General features: G+C 36.5%; 1 protein-coding gene across 1 annotated transcript in view; it reads left to right on the top strand.

Moving 5' to 3' along the window:
- LOC121873144 overlaps positions 1-23,951 on the top strand; it is an 86,767-nt gene that overhangs the window by 46,359 nt on the left and 16,457 nt on the right. Inside the window, exon 2 of the mRNA XM_042376461.1 lies at positions 1,755-1,966. Within this exon, the coding sequence (XP_042232395.1) occupies positions 1,803-1,966 (164 nt within the window). The 5' untranslated portion in view covers positions 1,755-1,802. The remainder of the gene's footprint in view (positions 1-1,754; positions 1,967-23,951) is intronic.

Raw genomic sequence — 23,951 nt, 5'->3', positions numbered from 1 at the left:
AACCAGTCAGTCACTGGTTTTGTAATCAACGAAAACAATGCTGTGTCATTTCCTCGTGTGTTTTAATATTCTACGTATTATTAATGAATTCTATTGCTCATTTTGCACACATAAACATTAATTTAATAAAAAAGACATTCAGTAATAAACAACAATGAATCTTTTGTACATAAGAGAAATGACGCTGTTTACACGATTATGCACGTCGTCTGCACGTTGGCGGGCCGTTCAAACCCGTCGAAATTCAAGTTTCCGCCGTCAAAATTTTTATTTATTTATTTTTTTGTGTGTTCCAATAAAATACGTTAAGAATTAAAAACTCGCGAAATTTGAGAAGCTACTATACGACATTTAACCCTTCAATATGTCTTCAAAGAGACCATGACGCAGAGAAAGTGGTGCTAGTGCTTCCAGGCATAAGCACAAGTCACTATCTATCCAGGAAAAGGGTGAATTTCCATGGTCCGGCAATTTCCATGGTCCGGCACCGGTCAGGTCCCGAGGTTGCCGGACTAGAGAGGTACAACCTGTACTTGCTTTGTGTAAATCAAATTATTACATTAGATCTAAAATTTGTAAGTCTAATGCAAAATCCATGATGTTTATATTCAAAATGATCATCATATTGTAAGAATTCCAGCAATGTAAATTATATTCTGGTCCAGTAATTTGTATGAATTTTATGAGCAAAAACAAATATCTTCAGTTAATAAAAAAAAAAATATTCTTCACGACACTATCTGTCAATCAAAGTACTGTACCCCAACTTGCCTCCCCCCTCTTCCAACCGCGCCAGATGGTCGGTCGGTCCCAACCCTTCCCCCCACCCCCCACCTTCCCTCCCTACCAGAGAAATGTTGGGTGAAAAAACTATTTTTTAACTTTTAGTAATAAATAATACCTCAGACTAAAGTTAGGATAATATAATTGACATTTCTGGATTCCTTGCAGGTCAGGGAATATTTTGAATGTAAACGTCATATATTTTGCACTAAAGATAAAATATTTGCTTTGTGTAAACCAAATTATTACATTAGATCTAAAATTTGTATGTCTAATGCAAAATCCATGATGTTTATATTCAAAATGATCATCATATTGTAAGAATTCCAGCAATGTAAATTATATTCTGGCCGGGTAACTTATATGAATTTTATGAGCTAAAAAAAATAAATTATACTTCACGCGTATATGAGTAGATGCACCGCGGAAAGTGAAAGTCCGGTTCTGGCAAGGTACCGCGTAAATGAGAAATCGCGGAAAGTGAAACCGTGTAAAGCCGGGTAATACTGTATTAGTTTTCACCATGAAGCTGTGTGGTGAGTGTGTGGAGGTAGGAGGGTCCACGGTGCGAAGCTCCATTGCTAGGGGTGATTGCAAAGCAGTTTGTACACTAACTTGCATGATTCTTTCTCATTTTATGCTTTCATTACAGTATTGCTATTTATATGCCTTTGTTATTACTGTTTATATGCCAACAATTTTAAATTTTAATGTTACAGTGTACAATTAAAGCTACTTTTTGGGCTGAATCTAGTGATCTGAACTGAGTCTTCACAGCCAGCTACAGAGAGTTTACTGTACATTTGGTTCATTTTAGGCCTGTAGCTCCAAATTAAAAAAAAAACCCTATCAGGCAATCCCCAGGTTCCAAGCATATCATGCCTGTACTTAGTACAATTTTACATGAAAGAAATTCTTTCTTGAATGGTTAGTTTGAATTCCAGTATACAAGATTTACTTCCTTCTACTAGGGTGTGCCACCCACATATGAAGAGGCTGTAAGGCACCGACCAGCAATCATGTTTGAGCCTCATGGAGGAAACTCAGGAGGTCGATACACACCACACAGCCATCGAAGTAGAGGACACAGGGTGGTGGTGCCGGGTGTACGGCGATCACGTCACAGAGACAACCCAGACAACATCTCTTACCAGTCTATTGGATCAGCTCGTCAATCTTCCAGGTTTGATGAAAAGATTTTTAGTTTTTAAAATCTTTTCTTCCCTGTTAGCATGGCAGATTTGTGTAAAAACCGTGGGTTTTGTGGGAAAGCACCAAAATGATTTCAGAAAGGCTCTTATCCCCTTCTATTCGCGAGGGTTACTTCCTTGGAAATCGTCGCAAATCATGAATTCACCTTTTGGAAAAAATAGGGTATGGTACCATGGCTACCAAGATTATCAATTTTGTCATAATATTTGGGGTTAGAAATGATAAATGTTTCAGAGATGGTGTTGATGTTTATATGGAGTAAGTTTTATTATAAAGATTAATAAATTTAAACAAAAATAATTGTTTTCTCTTCGCATAATTCTAAGTCTGAGTATGTAAATAATCGTATGACTTATATCACTCAGGATGTTGTGGTCCACCCTTGTAAAATTGTTTTCTTTAATACAGAGCAAAAGAGTAAACTTACGATACTGTACTCGAATGTGGCTTAGAAATAAAAAATAATAATAATATAAAACTATAAAATAAGAAAATGAGCATTTGTGTGTGGGTGTGAGGGGGGGGGGATGGTGAACGGATGTATGGAAGCAGTGAGCTGTACTGCATAGCCGACTCACCCATGTCCCTCCCCCAATGTGACTTCACAGCATAGACACATAAACACACACACGTCTCACTCAGCTGGCTGAACTGTGTGAAGATGCCCAGATGATCAGTGCCGGAATTAGACCTGTGGAGGCCCACGGGCAGCCTCTTTGTGGAGGCCCCCCTCATTATAACTACCCAAGAGGGTGGGGTGGCGAGTGAAGCGGGAATATTTAGAAATTTGAACACTTCTTTGGAGAATTTTGAAGCCATATGCAGTTATATTGAGGAAATTAGAGCATTGAGAAAATTTTAATTAATTGTATATTTATTGATAGTGTACAAATTCCCAACACACACACACACACAAAAGTGACAGATAAACATGAATTTTAAAGAATGAAAATAAAAATAATCCAAATGAATAAACAAATAAATAAAATATTGTAATATGTGGAGGCCCCCAGATTGTGGAGGCCCCTGGGCAGCTGCCCACTTTGCCCATTCCTGAATCCGGCCCTGCAGATGATGGTTTGAGTCTTGGAGGAGCTAGCTTTTGTACATAAAATATATGATGTGTTATGTATCAATTTTATTGTTTATCATAGCATTTTTTAATGCAGTTATAGCACAACTGGTGGCAGACACAAATGAATGACTTCAGTTGTGTTTGGATTGTTGGATTAAATAAGAAATTTTACTGAACAGGAACAAAGGAGACAAAGTTCAGATATCTGGAATTTGGATAAATAGAATTGCACTGGAAATTAAATAAAGTCTACAACATTGAATTTACCATAAAAGTGGAGACATTCTGCATACAGTGGCCTGACATGAATGGAGGAGGTTGTTGGGTGTTACTGGGTCAGTATCCTAGATACTCTGTGGTGCAATGTATTGTACCTTATACCCAAAATATTGGGGTGCTACACTAACCTCCCTTCCCATGTCCATGTACTGGGTGTAGTGAGAAGGGGAGGACGGTGTGGCACACACGACTTGGAGTGCGTGCGTGCGTGCGTGCGTGCGTATATGCGTGCGTGTGTGTGTGTGTGTGTGTGTGTGTGTGTGTGTGTGTGTGTGTGTGTGTGTGTGTGTGTGTGTGTGTGTGTGTGTGTGTGTGTGTGTGTGTTGGTCCTTTTTTTATATATATATATCACACACAAATATATATATTAGTTCTGGAACTAGTAAGTGCTGGGCTGAAGTAAACACTTTGCTGTTTTTTCTTTATTGTGTTAAAATATAGTTTCACAGGTACTTCTCTACTAGGGGAAGTGTCTTGAGTGCACTTTTTTATGAGAACACTTACCTTATTTACTTGTGTGTAGTTCGAGTTTTTAAGACCAAATTTTTAGGCAAAAAATTGGGGGTTGATCTCTATATGGGTAATAGTTTTGTTAGGTTGAATCCGTGCATGATGGGAAGGGCGAGGAGCAACTTTTAGCTTTAGACATGAAAAATATTTACCATTTACTGCCAGTAAACAATGGAAACGTAAAATATGTACCAATTAGTAATGAAAAGCTGTGCAGTGCCTTCAGCAGATGAAGGTCGCCAACTTACAATAAGCTAACTTACCTTACAACGTGCTTTCAGTAGTCTATGCTGAAGTTCTTAGCACGAGCTTATCATATCATATATACAGTATCACAGTACCCATTGATCTACAAAAAATACCGGTAATAAAACCTTTTCAATATTTCACACTTAATAGTAATGCCCGGTAATCCACCTCAACCTCATATTGTTTACAACGATGCACGACGCACCACCAGCTGTTGAGTATCAGCTAGACGGTACACATGTTTTTTTAATCGTTTTCAGTTAAAAAACTGTTACATCACAGGTATATTTTACCTTAAGTGTGCCTGAATGAATATATTCTCGGAAATAAATAGTAGTTTTGCTGAAATGTGATGTATTTCAATGTAAAATAGGATAAAATACATGACGAAAACAAAAGACTTTACCTAACCTTCCGATGATCAAGAGATGTTACTCGTTTTTTTTAATAGTTTTCGGTTAAAATACTGTTATATTACAATGATGTTCTATTCATACTGTGGTTGATATAATACATTCACGGAAATGTTATATTTTTGCTGAAATGACGTACGTATTACAGTGGAAAGTGGGATAAAACCATGACAAAAACAATCGACTTTCGCTTTCTTTCGTTGTTTAAAAGATGTTACCCTAATCGCTTTTTGAATGGTTTTCAGTTAAAAAAAAAGTTGTATTACAATAATATTCCCGCCTAATTGACTTGAATAAATACTTGAATGGAATATACAATATTTTTGCTGAAACTACCCGCATTTCAGTGTAAAGTGCCGTAATAATGGTAAACAATTTGCCTTTGGCGCTCAGTGTTTCAGGCACGGCGACCCTCAGTTTAAAGAACATAGTGTTTTTAGTGAAGGTTTTGCTGTTCCATTACCCTCAAAAACTTGGGTCGACCTATAAACGAGGCATATCATAAATTAATGATTTCTTGATCAAAAAATCAGAGTCGACCTATAAACGAGGTAGAATTATAGACGAGTATATACGTGTAAGTGAGGTGTTCACTGGGTAACAAGTGATTTGAGTCTACCTGCTCTCTCCTCTCACTCACAGCGTGAGAGTCAAGGAGGAGCGGGCGAGGTATTTGCTAAATCAGCTTGACCTGGCTCAACCTCTGATGAAGTTATAGACCTCAGCATGTATGACATGAACAACTACTGAGTTATTGTTGAATAACTTAGTGAATAACAACTGAGTCATTGTTGAATAGCTTAGTGAATAATTTGGTATTATACATTTAAGTACAGTGACCCCTCCGTTAACGAACTCAATCCGTTCCAGAAGGTCGTTCGTTAACCGAAACCATTGTTTCAGTGGGTTTTTGGGTAATTGGTTCCAGCTCACCGAAAATTTCCTAAATTCAACAAAAATGGTAGAAAAGTTCACTTACTTTGAGGTGTGTATGTAGAAGGCTCCTGGATGATGATGATGATGATGATGATGATGGGATTTAGAATGGGGGTGGAGGAGAAGGAAGAAGAGAAGGCATTGGGGTGGAAGAGAAGTCACCCCATGGCGCCATTTCACCCATAAAATTTTAGCTCTATTGGTGTAATTCAAGATTATTTTCTCTAAATCAACACTGCACTGCATTATATATTGTCAGTATGTAAAATATATTTCAAAATGACCAATAATTTGCTTGGAAACACAGAAAAAAAGCGTTTAGTAGAAGAGAGTCTCAAGCAAGATGTTACCTCCAGTGAAAACAGAGAGACTAACTCCTGTTTGCTGTGTTAAGAGGCTGGATGCCGCGCATTAAACTAGTCACTTTACCTTCAATTATGTTCAATAATTGTTAAAATGACTAAAAAATTGAATATTAAACTTTTAAAATTATTGAATAGTATAAACTTCTTGATATTTACTAAAATAGTTAGGAATTTAAGTCCTAGAACCGATTAATGTATTGGCGGACTGATACTAAAGCTGGTTGCCCGGTCAGTGCAAGCGAAAACATGTTGAGGTCGGTTCGTAAGAACTTCGTTAACCGAATTTTTTTTCGTTAACCGAATTGAAGATCCTTATGGAAGGCAGTTCGTTAATCGAAATTACGTTAACCGAGGTGTTCGTTAAACGAGGGGTCACTGTACTGTATTATACATTTGGGTGAATATTTATATCATACAAGTGGTGCTGTTACACCACTCGGCCACCTCCAACTGAGACCTCACCGTTTAAATCCTAGGTGTACCGAAGAAAGTGTGCTTTAGCTAAACTTTTTCTTCTTGCACATACTTTTGCAATTCCTTTCAAAAAGTATTCTTAAAAAACTATTGTGTACCTAGAAGAAATCTTCCTGTAACAAATTATCATAACAATCAAGGAAATGATAAATATGATGGTAGGTATAATGAAACCAGGTAGGATTATACAGGAAGATAAATATAAAGGAAGAGAATCCTGTAAGTCCGGAAACTGTCTCATTAATATAAGATAGAAGTTTAAGCTTATCAGAAACAATATGAAGATTACTGAAATTTATATTAAGGGAAAATGGTATGGGAACCAGTTCAAAAGTAATGTTTGTGACAAATGCAAGGTGATGGTGAGTAGGCAAGGTTGTGATTGCGTTACTGCTAATTTCACAATAGTCCGGTGCTATATGATAACCTTCTACTACTAAATGTTTGCCTACATCCTGACATATGGATCACACTGATTTGATTTGGGAAATAATAATATTGCACATTGTTGACATGTGCGTGAAACACTGAACTATGTGGTATTGGAGTGTATACACATTGTTGTAGAGCTGTAGAGGCATTAGTTTGTACTATAGCCAATTCACATGTAGCTTCTGCAGCACGTTTGAAAGTGAAAGCATACGCAGGACAAACATGCAAGTGTAAATATGTTGACTTATAATGATTTAGGACTTCATGCTTAGTCACAGCTAATGAAAAATCTTCTGATACTACTACAATAAAACCTCGATTCACCGACCACATATGGGGGGAAGAGGCCGACGGATAATCCAAAAGGTCGGTTAATACAGTTAACCCTCAATTTACGCGGTTAATGTAACCCGGAGGGTACCGCGGAAAGCGAGAAACGCGTAAAGTGAATAACATAACATATGGGATTAATTGAAATGGAGTCCAGGCCGATCCCCAAACTCCACTTTTTGACGACACATAACTATGTTGCAGTAAAAATAACATCTTGATTTTATGATGGTACATGCACACAATTAATACTTAAGAGAAATAGAGAAATACAGTCGCCAAGTTAATGTCCATTCAAATAATGGACACGACTCCCTCCCCCTCTCACACTACACTGCCGGCTCTTCCCTCTCTGAGAAATTTTTGGGGGAAAACCAGGTATAGTAATAAATAATACCTCAAACTAAAGTTAGGATAACATAATTGACATTGCTGGATTCCTTGTAAGACCAGGAATATTTTGAATATAAACGTCATATATTTTGCACAAAAGATAACATACTTACTCAGATTAAACATTTTATCTAAAAATTTTATGTCTAATGCAAAATATATGATGTTTATATTCAAAATGATCACCAAATTGTAAGAATTCCAGCAATGTAAATTATATTCTGGCCGAGTAATTTGTATGAATTTTATGAGCTAAATAAAAATTTTCAGTTAATAAAAAAAAAAAATTCTTCACACGGTAACAGATGGTCGGTCGCCGGTCCCTCCCTCCCTCCCTCCCCCCCACCCCCCACCAACGCCCCTACTAGATAAATGTGTGGGAATACCAGACTGTTTACCTTTTTAGTAATAAATAATAAATCAGACTAAAGTTAGGATAATATAATTGACATTGCTGGATTCCTTGTAAGACCAGGAATATTTTGAATATAAATATCATATATTTTGCACAAACGATAACATATTTACTCAAGAGTAAACATTATATCTAAAATTTGTATGTCTAATGCAAAATCTATGATGTTTATCAAAATGATCATCAAATTGTAAGAATTCCAGCAATGTAAATTATATTCTGGCCGGATAATTTGTATGAATTTTATGAGCTAAATTAAAAAAAATTATACTTCACCGTGTAAAGGGGTACACCCACCGCGGAATGTGAGCATCCTGGGTTCTGGCAGGGCACCGCGTAAACGTGGAAACGCGGAATGTGGGACCGCGTAAAGTGAGGGTTGACTGTAGTAAATAAAGTCTACGGAAATAAAACATACCTTTTTAAAGTACCTATACCTAACCTACTTCATTTAAGTCCCTCTTTTCATTTTTGTTCATTTGCCATTCATATTTCAATAGCATTTCTTTAAAACATTAACCACATTAGTAAATAAATATGAAACAGCACAGAAACCGTGAATAAAAAAAGGAAAAGTCAAAGAACATATGGCATCACGAAAATTGTGACCAAGTCCCAGGTTGCTGATCTGACTTCCTGCCTCATTTACACACAATTGCAGGGTCTCAATTGTTTCACTTACGATTGACAACACAACATACATACAGTAGAAGTCCAAAAATCCGGACTGCTTGGGGATTGGGTTGGTCCGGATTTTCGGATTTTCCGGATTCTCAGGCAGTATTTTTAAAATTCAAATTTAAGGAGGAATAAAGAAGAGATGAACAGGTACATTTTGATAGTTTATTCATGAGCAAATATAGCATGCTTCATTTATCAAAACGAGCAGTTTTAAGGAAAAAGCTGTGAATTCTAGAATTTTATTCTTTGCCTCTTTTATATCATAAATTGTAGACTTTCCAATGCCTTATGTTTCCATGAGAACAGTATTGCTCACACCATGTTCTAGTTTCTTAATTATTTCAAGTTTGTCACTCAATTTCAATGTGTTCTTCTTTCTCTTCACACAACGAAGTTTATCTACTTTAGGAGCCATTATTATGGGCTTGTACAGTACAGTACTCTGTAAATGAAAAGAGTAGGACTCAAAATTACATACGTTGTCACAGATTGATTGCTCTTTTTAAAGTGGCGGCCGCATGGTTGCTTGTTGTAGCTGTGCAGCTGTGGCACTCACGCATGCGCACATACACACAAAAACCCGCTAAAAAAAATAAAATAAATCCCTAAAAGTCCGGATTTCTGGCATCCGGACTTTTGCTGTATATTGTTTCTCACTTGATTTTTTTCATTTTTGCATTTCTTTATGGTTCTTTATTATTATTATTATTATTATTATTATTATTATTATTATTATTATTATTATTATTATTATTATTATCATCATCATCATCAAATTTTTGCCCCCCAGGCCCCGATGCGGGTTAGTGACCTGTGCCCAGGTGGTCGAATCCCCGTAAAAAAAAATATTATTTTAGGGGTCCGGGATCAGCAGTTAATCCGAAAGTCGGTTAATCGAGGTTTTACTGTATTAGTTCAGTTTGTTTGTTCAGAATTAATAGTCCCTCATTCGCTTTCAATGGAAATGGTTCCAAATGCCATGCATCAAAATTTTTTTGTGATTTTAGTGGAATGTGTATTAGTATTTCCTTATGTGTTAAGGTTGCCTCTAATAAGGGGTAATAATATTCCACTTCATGTTCCTGAAAGATCGGAGTTAGATGGTAGTTAGTTTCAGCTATATGTAAAGCGGCAATTAGTTGACCAAATGGCAACAACTGTGCATCAACATGACCTAACCCTACATTTACTAGATCAGCTATGAGCCTACTGTTGGTTTCTATGAAAGCCTGTACCGAGGCCTCAGCTGCATGCATATATGCATCCTTGACCACCGATGGGTCAAGACGGGTCAGACGCACCTGGCGCTGCTCAACAGCAGCCACGTCAACTGTTATGTTGGCCCATACCAACTCCCTCCTCTGAACCCTCCTCCCCACCGGAATATCAACAAGTTCTCGCCAGAAGTTACTATTTCATTTGGGAAAGGAATGGAACCAGTGTTGAATAGTGCTAAAGTCAGTGAAAAACAACTCGGCAGTTGAGTCTTACCCAATCTAACCTTCACATAGTGAGGTCCCAGGTACCCAGTGATAATTCCCCTGAGACTCCACGATAGAGAGGCCTGAGTGAGTGAAGTCCTGTGACAACAGACCACATTATTATTATTATATTATATTATTAACGGTTTATTGAAAAAGTTCTGCAGCCCGAAGGCTGAAAATATACATTGGACATAAATGACTTATTACATACATTGGTGGTTTAACAAGAGCCTTCATTAGAGAAAGGTAAAGGAACATACAGTGAACATACAGATTAATGTAGGTGTTGAACAGCAAACTCGTAGTGTAGTAACACTCTCCCAGATAGTGTTAGGAGGGACCTCACTTGGTGTAGTAGTTCCCTCAGATGGTGTTATGAGGGACCTGACGTGGTGTAGTAATTCCCTCACAGATGGTGTTATGAGGGACCACGTGGTGTAGTAATTCCCTCACAGATGGTGTTATGAGGGACTTGACGTGGTGTAGTAATTCCCTCACAGATGGTGTTATGAGGGACCTGACGTGGTGTAGTAATTCCCTCACAGATGGTGTTATGAGGGACCTGGCGTGGTGTAGTAATTCCTCACAGATGGTGTTATATGAGTGAGGTGTGGTCGCTTTCCTATCGTGAAGCGGATCACATCACTGGTTGCTGTTGGGTCGGCCCGTTATCACTGGGTACCTGGGACCTCACTGTGTGAAGGTTAACTTGGGTATGACTGTTACTGTTGAGTTGTTCTCACTGACTTAAGCACTGTTCACCACTATTCACCTGTTTAACACTGGTTCCATTCCTTTTCTTAAATTGTAACTTCTGGCGAGAACTTGTCGATATTCCGGTGGGAGGAGGGTTCAGGGAGGTGGTATGAATAACAGTTAACCTGGCTGCTCGAGAGGCGCCAGATGCGTCTTGACCCTTGATTGGTCAAGGATGTAGTCCCATGATCTCGACTGGCATGAGTAGGTAGTGCTACAGCATCATGTGAAGTTCCTCATTAACACCAACTGTGAGGAATTACTACACTACGTGATGCCCTTCATAACACCATCTGTGAGGAATTACTATGCCATGTGATGCCCTCATAACACCATCTGTGAGGTACCACCATCAGTCCCTCATACACCATCTGTGAGGGAATACTACACCACATCAGGCCCCTCATAACACCATCTGTGAGGAATTACTACATCATTATGCCCCTCATACACCATCTGTGAGGTAACTACTACATCATCGGCCCCTCGTAACACCATCTGTGAGGGAATGACTACACCATGTCAAGCCTCATAACACCATCTGTGAGGGAACTAGTACTCACGTACCCTCTAATGCCATCTGTGTGGGGATTACTACACTACGTGTCTGCTGTTCAACACCTCAGCTCACATGATCTACGTGTATAAACATTAATCTGTATGTTCACTGTATGTTCCTTCACCTTTCTCTAATGAAGGCTTTTGTTAAACCACCAATGTATGTAATAAATCATTTGTGTCCAATGTATATTTTCAGCCTTCGGGCTGCAAACTTTTTCAATAAACTGTTTATTATTATTATTATTATTATTTATATTCTGTGAAACAGATTAACCATTCCAGTGTAGATTCTGACCGTGTGAATCCCTGGACAATGCATGTTAGTTGATTAGTTTTGTCAACAATAGCATTCATGTGAGAGGTCAGAGTTTGTACTGCCTTGTAGGACTGTGCAATGGCTATTTTTGTTTCTTAACCGCCTCTGAAACTGCATTCATTTTATTCCCTAGTTTAGCTACATCTTCTTGACAGTACCAAACAAGGTGTTACTTATTAACCCTACAAAGTTAAACAGACCACATTTTTGGCACCGCTGAGAATGTACAGTCTTCCCGGTGTCCTCAGGAGATAGGGAGCTTTCCTGAAGTGATTGAGTAGACTATTCATACGGTAGTGTTGAAGAGATGGTCTGACGGAGTGTTGTAGAGATTATAGATTGTTGTTCGAGATCTTGCAAAATTTGCATAGCTGTTTCAAGGTGGACAGCTATTGACCTCAGATACACTGGCATGCGCATTAAGTCATCGAGCTTGTACTTGACAGTTACATCTTGTACTACCAGTACTTTGCCTAGTGGGGCAACTAAAGCTCCTGGTTTGACCACGTCTGCTTGGGATGCGGCTGATGTCACCACACTCCAGACCAGCAGTAGTAGTGATATCCAAGCCATGTCTGAAAGAGGCGAGGATATTTAATGTTTTTGTTTTTGACGATATGTATTGTTTATCTTTATATTTTGTTGAGCAACTGTTGCAGTAGAAGTAGGATGTTCCTGACTGTCATTTGGGATCCCTACTAAGTCTCTGCTGCCTTTTTTCATTCTATCTACATGTACTATATCTGTGACATTTGTCATTGGCTCATCTACTGTCTCTCCTCGACTTACAACATATTCAACTTACGACAACCCGGATATACGACCGCCATGGTCATATAAAATATTTTTCACATTACGTATTTTCGAGTCCCGAAGTTGGTCGTGTCTTGACACCGTACGATAGCTTGGGCTGTGCCGCCTCGTGGTGTACAGCATCCATGCCGTATCCCGCCCAGTTGGTGTTTGGCCATCGTTGTTGTTGTTAGTGATCATGCTGTGTACTGACAAAATTTTCGTTTGTAATTCCCTTTAAAATGGCTGGCAAGAGTAAAGTAAGAGTTCTCGTGGTGCTGAAGAAAAAAGACAGTCATTTTACTTTTTGCGATGAAAATTAAAATAATAATGCAATATGAAAATGAAAAATCGGTAGCAACCATTTCACGCGACCTTGGCTTCTCTCACTCCAGATATCCACAATTTTGAAGGACAAGGAACGAATTCGTGAGGTAGTGAAAGGATCAGCACCCATAAAGGGAACAATAATAACAAAATTACTTGTGATGTGGATGGAAGATCAGATACAAAAGTGTTATCCCTTAAGCCTTCTAACCATACAGGCTAAGGCAAGAAGCCTTTCAGCCTGAAAGAGCAGGCAGGAGAGAGTGACGACCAAAACTTCACAGCAAGTCATGGATGGTTCCAAGATTTAAGAAATGTTACAATTTGCACAGTGTAAAGGTGAGTGGAGGCAGCAAGTGCTGATGTGGGTGTTGCTGAAGCTTGGAGGAGCTAGATCGTGTCATCGTGGAAGTATTTGCCTGAGCAAATATTTAATGTGGATGAAAATGGTTTATTCTGGAAGCACATGCCAGAACGGACATACATCACAAAGAGGCAAAAACCATGCTGGGTTCAAGGCATTCAAGGACTGAATCACACTTCTGTGGGTTGGGGGATGTAGCTGGTTTCAAGGTAAAACCTTCATGATATACCATTCACAGAACCCAAGGGCTTTTAAAAATGTCAGCAAGCACACACTGCCAGTGTTTTATCATAGTAATAAGAAAGCATGGATGACCCTAGCAATGTTTGAGGATTGGTTCCTGAGTTGTTTCATTCCACAAGCCAGAGAGTATTGTCTGCAACAAGGGTTTGCCTTCAAGATTTGATTAATTTTAGATAATGCTCCGGGACACCCACCACACCTGGACGACCTGCACCCTGATGTTAAGGTAGTCCACCTTCCACCTAACACTACCTCTAACATCCAACCCATGGATCAAGGATTTGCTTTTAAAATAATTATTTACATAACCTTCGCTCAGGCTGTTGCTGCTGCTGAAGGTGAGAAAACACTCAGAGACTTTTTAGAAGGACTACTGCAATGTACAAGAACATAGCTGCAGCACGGGATGAGGTTACAGGTCAATGCATGAATGGAATATGGAAGAAGGTCTAACAAGATATGTGAACATTTTCAAAAAGATTTAATGAAGATGAAGCAATTTCTGATTAGTAACAAGATAGTGCAGATGGGTAAACAGCTGGAGTTAGAAATTGATAATGATGATGTTGAGCAGTTGGTGGAAATTGTAGGAGAAGAGCCAAATAGCAGGTATTATTGAACTGGATGCACAGAAATTTGCAGAGGAAGAAGTAGACAAATGTAAAAGAAGAACTGCACCCCAAAAAGTTTTCAGTGAAACAAATGGCAGAGGCATTTGCTACTATTAATAAGGAGATGCAAATGTTTGAAGAAATGGATAAGAATGTTGGCGTTTTGCAAAGTTGACAGAATGATCCAAGATGCACTTGCTTCCTACAGGGAGATTTACAATGAAAAGAAAAACGCTGTGCAGTCTAAATTGGACATATTTTAGAAGTCCCCACTGCTGTCTCCTCACGCACCACTGCTGCCTCTTCACTCCCTAAAATGATCCAATACCTTCAACAAGCAATCACTATATATATATACAGCTACACCCGACTTCGGTTGCTTCGACTTAAGATGCCGGGACTTAAGACCGCCGAAGTTGTGACCATTTTTTTTTTCAATTTTTTTTCTTCAAATGACCGATTTTCTATACCGAAACGTTTCCAGTTAATGTAGTCTCCATGTATAATTAGAAAATTATGGGGCCCCCATATGTGCATTCAGCTGACTACATTAAAGGTAAGTGCTCAGTCACACTGTGTCCATTCCTCATTATTTATTACTTTCACTGTACTGTATCCATTCCTCATTATTTATTACTTTTACTGTACTGTATTTCATTGTAGATTTTTTTTATCTATGTCGGGACTTAACCATTAGATTTCACACCATTTGGACTTCTACGGCCTGGATTTGGTACACTAACCCCGTCGTAAGTCGGGGTCTAGCTGTTATATATATATATATATATATATATATATATATATATATATATATATATATATATATATATATATATATATATATATATATATATATATATATATATATATATATATATATATATATATATATATATATATATATATATATATATATATATATATATATATATATATATATATATGCAAGTAACGGCATGTACAAGCTGGACAATTTTGTAATTAAGAAGATTTGTGATCAGGTGAGAAGGCCGGTCACTTGACCATCTGACCTGACCACCAACCTGTGTGCTATTTAAAGATTAGTAGGGTCATTACCTAATACCTGACCATTGTGGACCTGGTCTCACCCTCTCTGTATATATACACCTTGATTTGACATTTCTAGTCTGTACTCACCCCTGAAGATGTGAATTACAGCGCTTGGGAACTTCGTGTTTTCTTCTTTTTCCTTGTGGTTATCAGCATATATATATATATATATATATATATATATATATATATATATATATATATATATATATATATATATATATATATATATATATATTTTCATGTAAATCCACAATGAAACGTGATAATTATTACGGGGAAAAAACAGCGGAGTACTCCGTTGTTTCCATTTTCTTGATATATATATATATATATATATATATATATATATATATATATATATATATATATATATATATATATATATATATATATATATATATATATATATATATATATATATATATATATATATATATATATATATATATATATATATACACACAGTATTGACTACCTAACGCGGTTTCACTTTAACGCTGCTTTATCATATAATGCCGGTGCCTCGCCAGAGCTGAACTTTCACTTACCACGGATTTTTTTCCATATACGCTGTGAGTGTCCGGCTCGAGACGCTATTTTTAGATTTGCCCCACCCACCACCCTGCCTGACTGCCTGTTTTAGCTCATAAAATTCATACAAATTGCCCGGTCAGAATATAATTTACATTGCTGGAATTCTTATAATTTGGTGATCATTTTGAATATAAACATCATATATTTTGCATTAGACATACAAATTTTAGATAAAAATTTTTCTCAGAGTAACTATGTTATCTTTTGTGCAAAATATATGACATTTATATTCAAAATATTCCTGGTCTTACAAGGAATCCAGCAATGTCAATTGTATTATCCTAACTTTAGTTTGAGGTATTATTTATTAAAATTTAGTGGTTTTCCCCCAAAAATTTCTCAGAGGGAAGAGCCGGCAGTGTAGTGTGAGAAGAGGGGGAGGGAGTTGAGTCCATTATTTGAATGGACATTAACTTGGCGACTGTACTTCTCTATTTCTCTTAAGTATTAATTGTGTGCATGTACCATCATAAAATTAAGATGTTATTTTTACTACAACATAGGTATGTGCCTTCAAAAAGTGGAGTTTGGGGGTCGGGCCGGTTTCTATTGGAATTTATCCCATATGTTCTGTTGTTCACTTAACGCGGATTTCACTTAACACGGGACCCTCTGGGTTCTATTGACCGCGTTAAGTGGGGTACAACTGTATGTATATATATGTATATATATATGTATAAATATGTATAAATATGTATATATATGTATATATATATATATATATATATATATATATATATATATATATATATATATATATATATATATATATATATATATATATATATATATATATATATATATATATATATATATGCAAGTAAATCACTGTAGGTGCGCGTGATCTAGGTATATGCTGATAACCACAAGGAAAGAAGAAAACACGAAGTTCCTAAGCGCTTTCGTGTAATTCACATCTTCAGGGGTGAGAACAGACTAGAGAGAGAAATACAAATCAAGGTGTATATATACAGAGAAGGGTGAGACCAGGTCCACAATGGTCAGGTATTAGGTAATGACCCTACTAATCTTTAAATAGCACACAACGGTTGGTGGTCAGGTGAGATGGTCAGGTGACCCGGCCTTCTCACCTGGTCACAAATCTTCTTAATTACAAAATTGTCCAGCTTGTACATGCCGTTACTCAAATTCATGTTGAATGCTTCGGTATGTTTAATAAGACTAGATTCTATGATGTTCCTACTATCAATTGAATTACATGGTAATATTGAGGAGGCATTATCCCAGTCAATGCAATGCTTGTTATCCCACAAATGAACAAACAGAGCATTGGATTCCAGCCTGTCCTAACACTGTATTTGTTTTGTTTAATTCTAGTTACAAGATCTTTACCAGTCTGGCCTAAGTAAAACATATTACATTCCTTGCAAGGAACTTTATAAATGCAACCAAAAGTTCCTTGCAAGGAATGTAATATATATATATATATATATATATATATATATATATATATATATATATATATATATATATATATATATATATATATATATATATATATATATATATATATATATAAATATATATATATATATATATATATATATATATATATATATATATATATATATATATATATATATATATATATATATATATATATATATATATATATATATATATATATATATATATATATATATATATATATATTGAACCCTCGCTTTACACAGTTTCACTTTACGCGTTTCTACATTTACGCGGTACCCTGCCAGAACCGGAATTCCCACTTTACGCGGTGCATCTACTCATATACGCGGGTGAAGTATAATTTTTTCATTTAGCTCATAAAATTCATACAAATTATCCGGCCAGGGTATAATTTACATTGCTGGAATTCTTACAATTTGATGATCATTTTGAATATAAGCATCATAGATTTTGCATTAGACATACAAATTTTAGATCTAATGCAAGTATTTTGTTTACTCAGAGCAAATATGTTATCTTTTGTGCAAAATATATGAAGTGTATATTCAAAATATTCCTGGTCTTGCAAGGAATCCAGTAATGTCAATTATATTATCCTAACTTTAGTCTGAGGTATTATTTATTACTGAAAATGTAAATATACTGTTATAACCCAATCATTTCTCTGGTAGGGAGGGAAGGTGGGAGGGAGGGGTAGGGAGGGAGGGAGGGACCCAGGGAGCAGGTGGGAAGAGGGGGGGGAGGTGGGGTATTTTCATTGACAGATAGTATTTCGGAAAGTATATTTTGTTTATTTATTGAATATATTTGTTTTCGCTCATAAAATTCATACAAATTACCCGGCCAGTATATAATTTACATTGCTGGAGTTCTTACAATTTGATGATCATTTTGAATATAAACATCATAGATTTTGCATTAGACATGCAAATTTTAGATCTACTTTAAATATTTTGTTTACTCTGAGTAAATATGTTATCTTTTGTGCAAAATATATGACATTTATATTCAAAATATTCCTGGTCTTACAAGGAATCCAGCAATGTCAATTATATTATGATGGGGGAGGGAGTTGAGTCCATTATTTCAATGGACATTAACTTGGCGACTGTATTTCTCTATTTCTCTTAAGTATTAATTGTGTGCATGTATCATCATAAAATTAAGATGTTATTTTTACTAGAACATAGGTATTGTGTCGGAAAACGTGGAGTTTGGGGGTCAGCCGGTCTCTATTTCATTTATTCCCATATGTTATGTTGTTCATTTTACGCGTTTCTCGCTTTACGCTGGCCTCCGTGGGTTCAATTGACTGCATAAAGTGAGGGTTCACTGTATATGTGTGTGTGTGTGTATATATATATATATATATATATATATATATATATATATATATATATATATATATATATATATATATATATATATATATATATATATATATATATATATATATATATATATATATATATATATATATATATATATATATATATATATATATATATATATATATATATATATATACACAGTATTACCCGCTTTACGCGGTGCGATTCTCATTTACGCGGTACCTCGCCAGAACCTGACTTTCACTTCCACAGTGCATCTACTCATATACGCGGGAGAAGTATAATTTTTTATTTAGCTCATGGAATTCATACAAATTACCTGGCCAGAATATAATTTACATTGCTGGAATTCTTACAATATGATGATTCTTTTGAATATAAACATCATGGATTTTGCATTAGACATACAAATTTTAGATCTAATATAATAATTTAGTTTACACAAAGCAAGTATTTTATCGTTTGTGCAAAATATATGAAGTTTACATTCAAAATATTCCCTGACCTGCAAGGAATCCAAAAATGTCAATTATATTATCCTAACTTTAGCCTGAGGTATTATTTATTACTAACCGTTAGAATCTAGAGTTTTCACCCACACATTTATCTGGTAGGGAGGGAAGGTGGGGGGGAGGGTTGGGACCTTTTTTTCTTATTAACTGAAGATATTTGTTTTAGCTCATAAAATTCATACAAATTACCCGGTCAGAATATAATTTACATTGCTGGAATTCTTACAATATGATGATCATTTTGAATATAAACATCATGGATTTTGCATTAGACATACAAATTTTAGATCTAATGTAATAATTTGGTTTACACAAAGCAAATATTTTATCTTTTGTCCAAAATATATGAAGTTTACATTCAAAATATTCCCTGACCTGCAAGGAATCCAGAAATGTCAATTATATTATCCTAACTTTAGTCTGAGGTATTATTTATTACTAAACGTTAAAATCTAGTGTTTCACCCAATCATTTCTCAGAGAGGTAGGGGCCAGTGAGCTGGGAAGAGGGGGGGGGGGGGATTTGAGTCCATTATTTGAATGGACATTAACCTGGCGACTGTATTTCTCTTAAATATTAATTGTGTGAGCATACCATCATAAATTTAGATGTTATTTTTACTACAACATAGGTATTGTGTCGGAAAAAGTAGAGTTTGGGGGTCGGGCCAGTCTCTATTGGAATTAATCCCATATGTTCTGTTGTTCACTTTACGCGGTTTTCACTTTCATGGTACCTGAGTATTATTTACTAGCGTTAAAATCTAGTGTTCTCATAATGGATTTCTCAGAGGTAGGAATAATAGGCTGGGAAGAGGATTTGAGTCCATTATTTGAATGGACATAAACCTGGCGACTGTATTTCTCTTAAATATTTATTGTGTGAGCATACCATCATAAAATTTAGATGTTATTTTTACTACAACATAGGTATTGTGTCGGAAAAAGTGGAGTTTAGGGGTCGGGCCAGTCTCTATTGGAATTAATCCCATATGCTCTGTTGTTCACTTTACGCGGTTTTCACTTTCCGCGGTACTCTATGGGTTCAATTGACCGCGTAAATCGGGGTACTACAGCATATATATATATTCTACAATGAAATACAGTACGGTACAGTAAAAGTAATAAATAATGAGGAATGGATGCAGTGTGACTGAGCACTTACCTTTAATGTAGTCAGCTGAATGCACACGGGGCCCCATAATTTTCTATTTACAGGTATACATGGAGACTATATTAATTGGATGAAGCAGTGGAGGAGACAGGGCTAGGTGGGTCATCAATGTCTCTTTCTTCAGACAGGTTTATGTACAGTGGAAACTTGCTGGTTGAAGGTATTGGATCATCTTGAGGGAGTGAAGAGGCAGCACTGCTGGGGCGCGAGGAGACAGCACTGGGGGACTTCTTAAAATAGATGTCCAATTTAGACTGCACAGTTTGCTTTTCCTTTTCATTATGAATTTCTCTGTAGCAAGCAAGTGCATCTTGGACCATTCTGTCAACTTTGGCAAAATACTCATAATTTTGATCCATTCCACCAAACATTTGCATCACTTTATTAATTGTAGCATATGCCTCTGCCATTTGCTTCACTAAAAATGTTTTAGGGGGTGCAGGTCCTTCTTCTACATTTAGACTCGCTTCTTTCTCTGCATCTTTGTGTGCTTCCAGTTCGATGAGATCTTCGTTACTTAGCTCTTCTGCTACACTTTCAACCAACTGTTCAACATCTTCATTATCAATATCTAACTGAAGCTGTTTACCTAACTCCACTATCTTGTTACTAATCTCCGAAATAACTTCATTTTCATTAAATCCTCTAAAACTGTTCACATATGTTTTCAGGACTTTCTTCCATATTCCATTCATGCAATGTTTTGTAACCTGATCCCATGCTGCACTAATGCTCTTTATACATGACAAAACTTTGTACTCCTTCCAAAACTCTCTGAGCGTTTTCTCACCTTCAGTAGCAGCAACAGCCTGAGCGAAGGTCGTATGTAAATAATACGCTTTAAAGGCAGCAATAGCACCTTGATCCATGGGTTGGATGACAGAGGTAGTGTTTGGTGGAATGTACACTACCTTAACATGAGAGTGCATTTTCGTCTCAGGTGTGGTGGGTGTCCCGGAGCATTATGCAAAATCAGCAAAATCTTGAATGGAATCCATTGTTGCAGACAATACTCCTTGGCTCGTGGAATGAAACAATTCATGAACCAATCCTCAGACAGTACAATGGTCATCCAGGCTTTCTTGTTACTGCAATAAAACACTGGCAGTGGGTGCTTGCTGACATGTTTAAAAGCCTTGGGGTTCTCTGAATGAGAGATCATGAAGGGCTTGATCTTGAAACCAGCAACATTCCCCCCCAACAGAAGTGTAATTCTCTCCATGGATGCCTTGAATCCTGGCATTGTTTTCGCCTCTTTGTGGATGTATGTCCGCTCAGGCATGCGCTTCCACAATAATCCAGTCTCATCCACTTTGAATATTTGCTCAGGCAAATAATTTCCTTCCACACTCACATGATCTAACTCCTCCTTAAAAGCTACGGCAGCACCAACATCAACACTAGCTACCTCTCCACTCACCTTAACGTGATGTAAACTGTAGCGTTTCTTAAATCTGTTAAACCACCCATGACTTGCTGTGAAGGTTTGGTCGCACTCATCTCCTGCCTGCTCCTTCAGGCTTCGGAACAGGCTTCTTGCTTTAGCCTGTAAGGTTAGAAGGCTTAAGGGTACACGCTTCTGTATTTGGTCTTCTATCCATATCACCAATAATTTTTCCGTATTGTGAATAGGTCCTTGTCTTTTCTTTGATATTATAGTTCCCTTTATAGGTGTTGTTCCTTTCACTATATCACGAATACGTTCCTTGTCCTTCAGAATAGTGGATATGGTCGAGTGCGAGAAACCTAGGTCGCGTGAGATTGTTGCTACAGTTTTTCCATTCTTATACTGCATTATTATCTTCATTTTCATCTCAAAAGTAATTGCCTGTCTCCTTTTCTTCTGAGCACCACCAGCACTCTCACTTGTACGCTTTCCAGTCATTATGAAGTCAATTAAATACGATAATAACGTAAGTACACAGTGCGATCAGTATAGGATAAGATAGCCAAACTCCAACTAAGCACTCTACTGAGTGGGAGCTGTACCCACGCGGTGACCCAAGCCACGCTCTCACCCAGGACAGAAACGTTTCGGTATAGAAAATGAGTGCGTCATTTGAAATTTTTTTTCGTCCGACTGCGCGGTCGTATGTGCGTACGGTCAGAGCAGGTCGTAAGTGCGGATGGACGTAGGTCGAGTCAGTCGTAAGTTGGGGAGTACTTGTATATATAATAATTACTTAATAAGTAATATAATTTGCATTGCTGGAATTTTTATAAGATAGTGATTAATTTGAATGTAAACATGCCATAGTTTGCACTAGACAAAAATTTTAGTAATCATTTTGTACATTATTCTGATTACATGTACAGTTGAGCTTTGCCCTTAGGACAGTGTATGCACGTAAATGAGTTTCAATAAATGAATAAAGTTACATATATCGAGCCAAAAATAATAGTTGAAAAACTTTATGTAGACAGAGCTTGGATGGCTAAATTTAGAATGACCAATAATTTTGATATTGTATAAAAAAATGCACAAATATTAAAGAGCACAATTTTCTTGATATTTACTCCATTGGAAACGAATGTAAACATAGAAGAGATTACTGAATTGGCTTACAAAAATCACGTTTTGTTTTGAACATCAGCTGATAAGCTGAGGAGGTACTCAGCCAATTCAGTAATCTCTTCTATGTTTACATTCAAATTAATCACTATCTTATAAGAATTCCAGCAATGCAAATTAAATTCACCCCGGTCACTTCTATAAAAGCAAAAAAACAAAAAACTCAATCTAAAGGACAAAATTAACAATTAAATACTTCACACCACAGGCACCAACTGTCAAACATGTCACTGTCACCCCTCCCTCCCTCCATTACTCCCTACCCCCCACCTTCCTGAGAAATGTTTGGGGATTTTCACTGGGCTTACTGTTTTAATCATACAGTATTACCCCGCTTTACACGGTTTCACTTTCCGCGATTTCTCATTTACGCGGTACCTTGCCAGAACCAGACTTTCACTTTCCGCGGTGCATCTACTCATATACGCGGTGAAGTATAATTTTTTTTTTTTTATTTAGCTCATAAAATTCATACAAATTACCCGGCCAGAATATAATTTACATTGCTGGAATTCTTACAATATGATGATCATTTTGAATATAAACATCATGATTTTGCATTAGACATACAAATTTTAGATCTAAAGTAATAATTTGGTTTACACAAAGCAAATATTTTATCTTTTGTGCAAAATATATGAAGTTTACATTCAAAATATTCCCTGACCTGCAAGGAATCCAGAAATGTCAATTATATTATCCTAACTTTAGTCTGAGGTATTATTTATTACTAAACATTAAAATCTAGAGTTTTCACCCACACATTTATCTGGTAGGGAGGGAAGGTGGGAGGGAGGGTTGGGGGACCCAGCTGGCATGAGTGTGAGGAGGGGGGGAGGCAAGGTGGGGTACTTTGATTGAGAGATAGTGTCGTGAAGAATTTTTTTTTTTTATTGACTGAATATATTTGTTTTAGCTCATAAAATTCATACAAATTACTAGACCAGAATATAATTTACATTGCTGGAATTCTTACAATATGATGATCATTTTGAATACCTATAAACATCATGGATTTTGCATTAGACATACAAATTTTAGATCTAAAGTAATAAATTGGTTTACACAAAGCAAATATTTTATCTTTTGTGCAAAATATATGAAGTTTACATTCAAAATATTCCCTGACCTGCAAGGAATCTAGAAATGTCAATTATATTATCCTAACTTTAGTCTGGGGTATTATTTATTACTAAACGTTAAAATCTAGAGTTTTCACCC

The sequence above is a fragment of the Homarus americanus genome, unplaced genomic scaffold (assembly GCF_018991925.1).
Source record: "Homarus americanus isolate GMGI-L3 unplaced genomic scaffold, GMGI_Hamer_2.0 scaffold32929, whole genome shotgun sequence".
Lineage (NCBI taxonomy): Eukaryota > Metazoa > Arthropoda > Malacostraca > Decapoda > Nephropidae > Homarus > Homarus americanus.
Note: the sequence above shows the minus strand (reverse complement) of the source record. Positions and strands in the feature narration are given on the sequence as shown.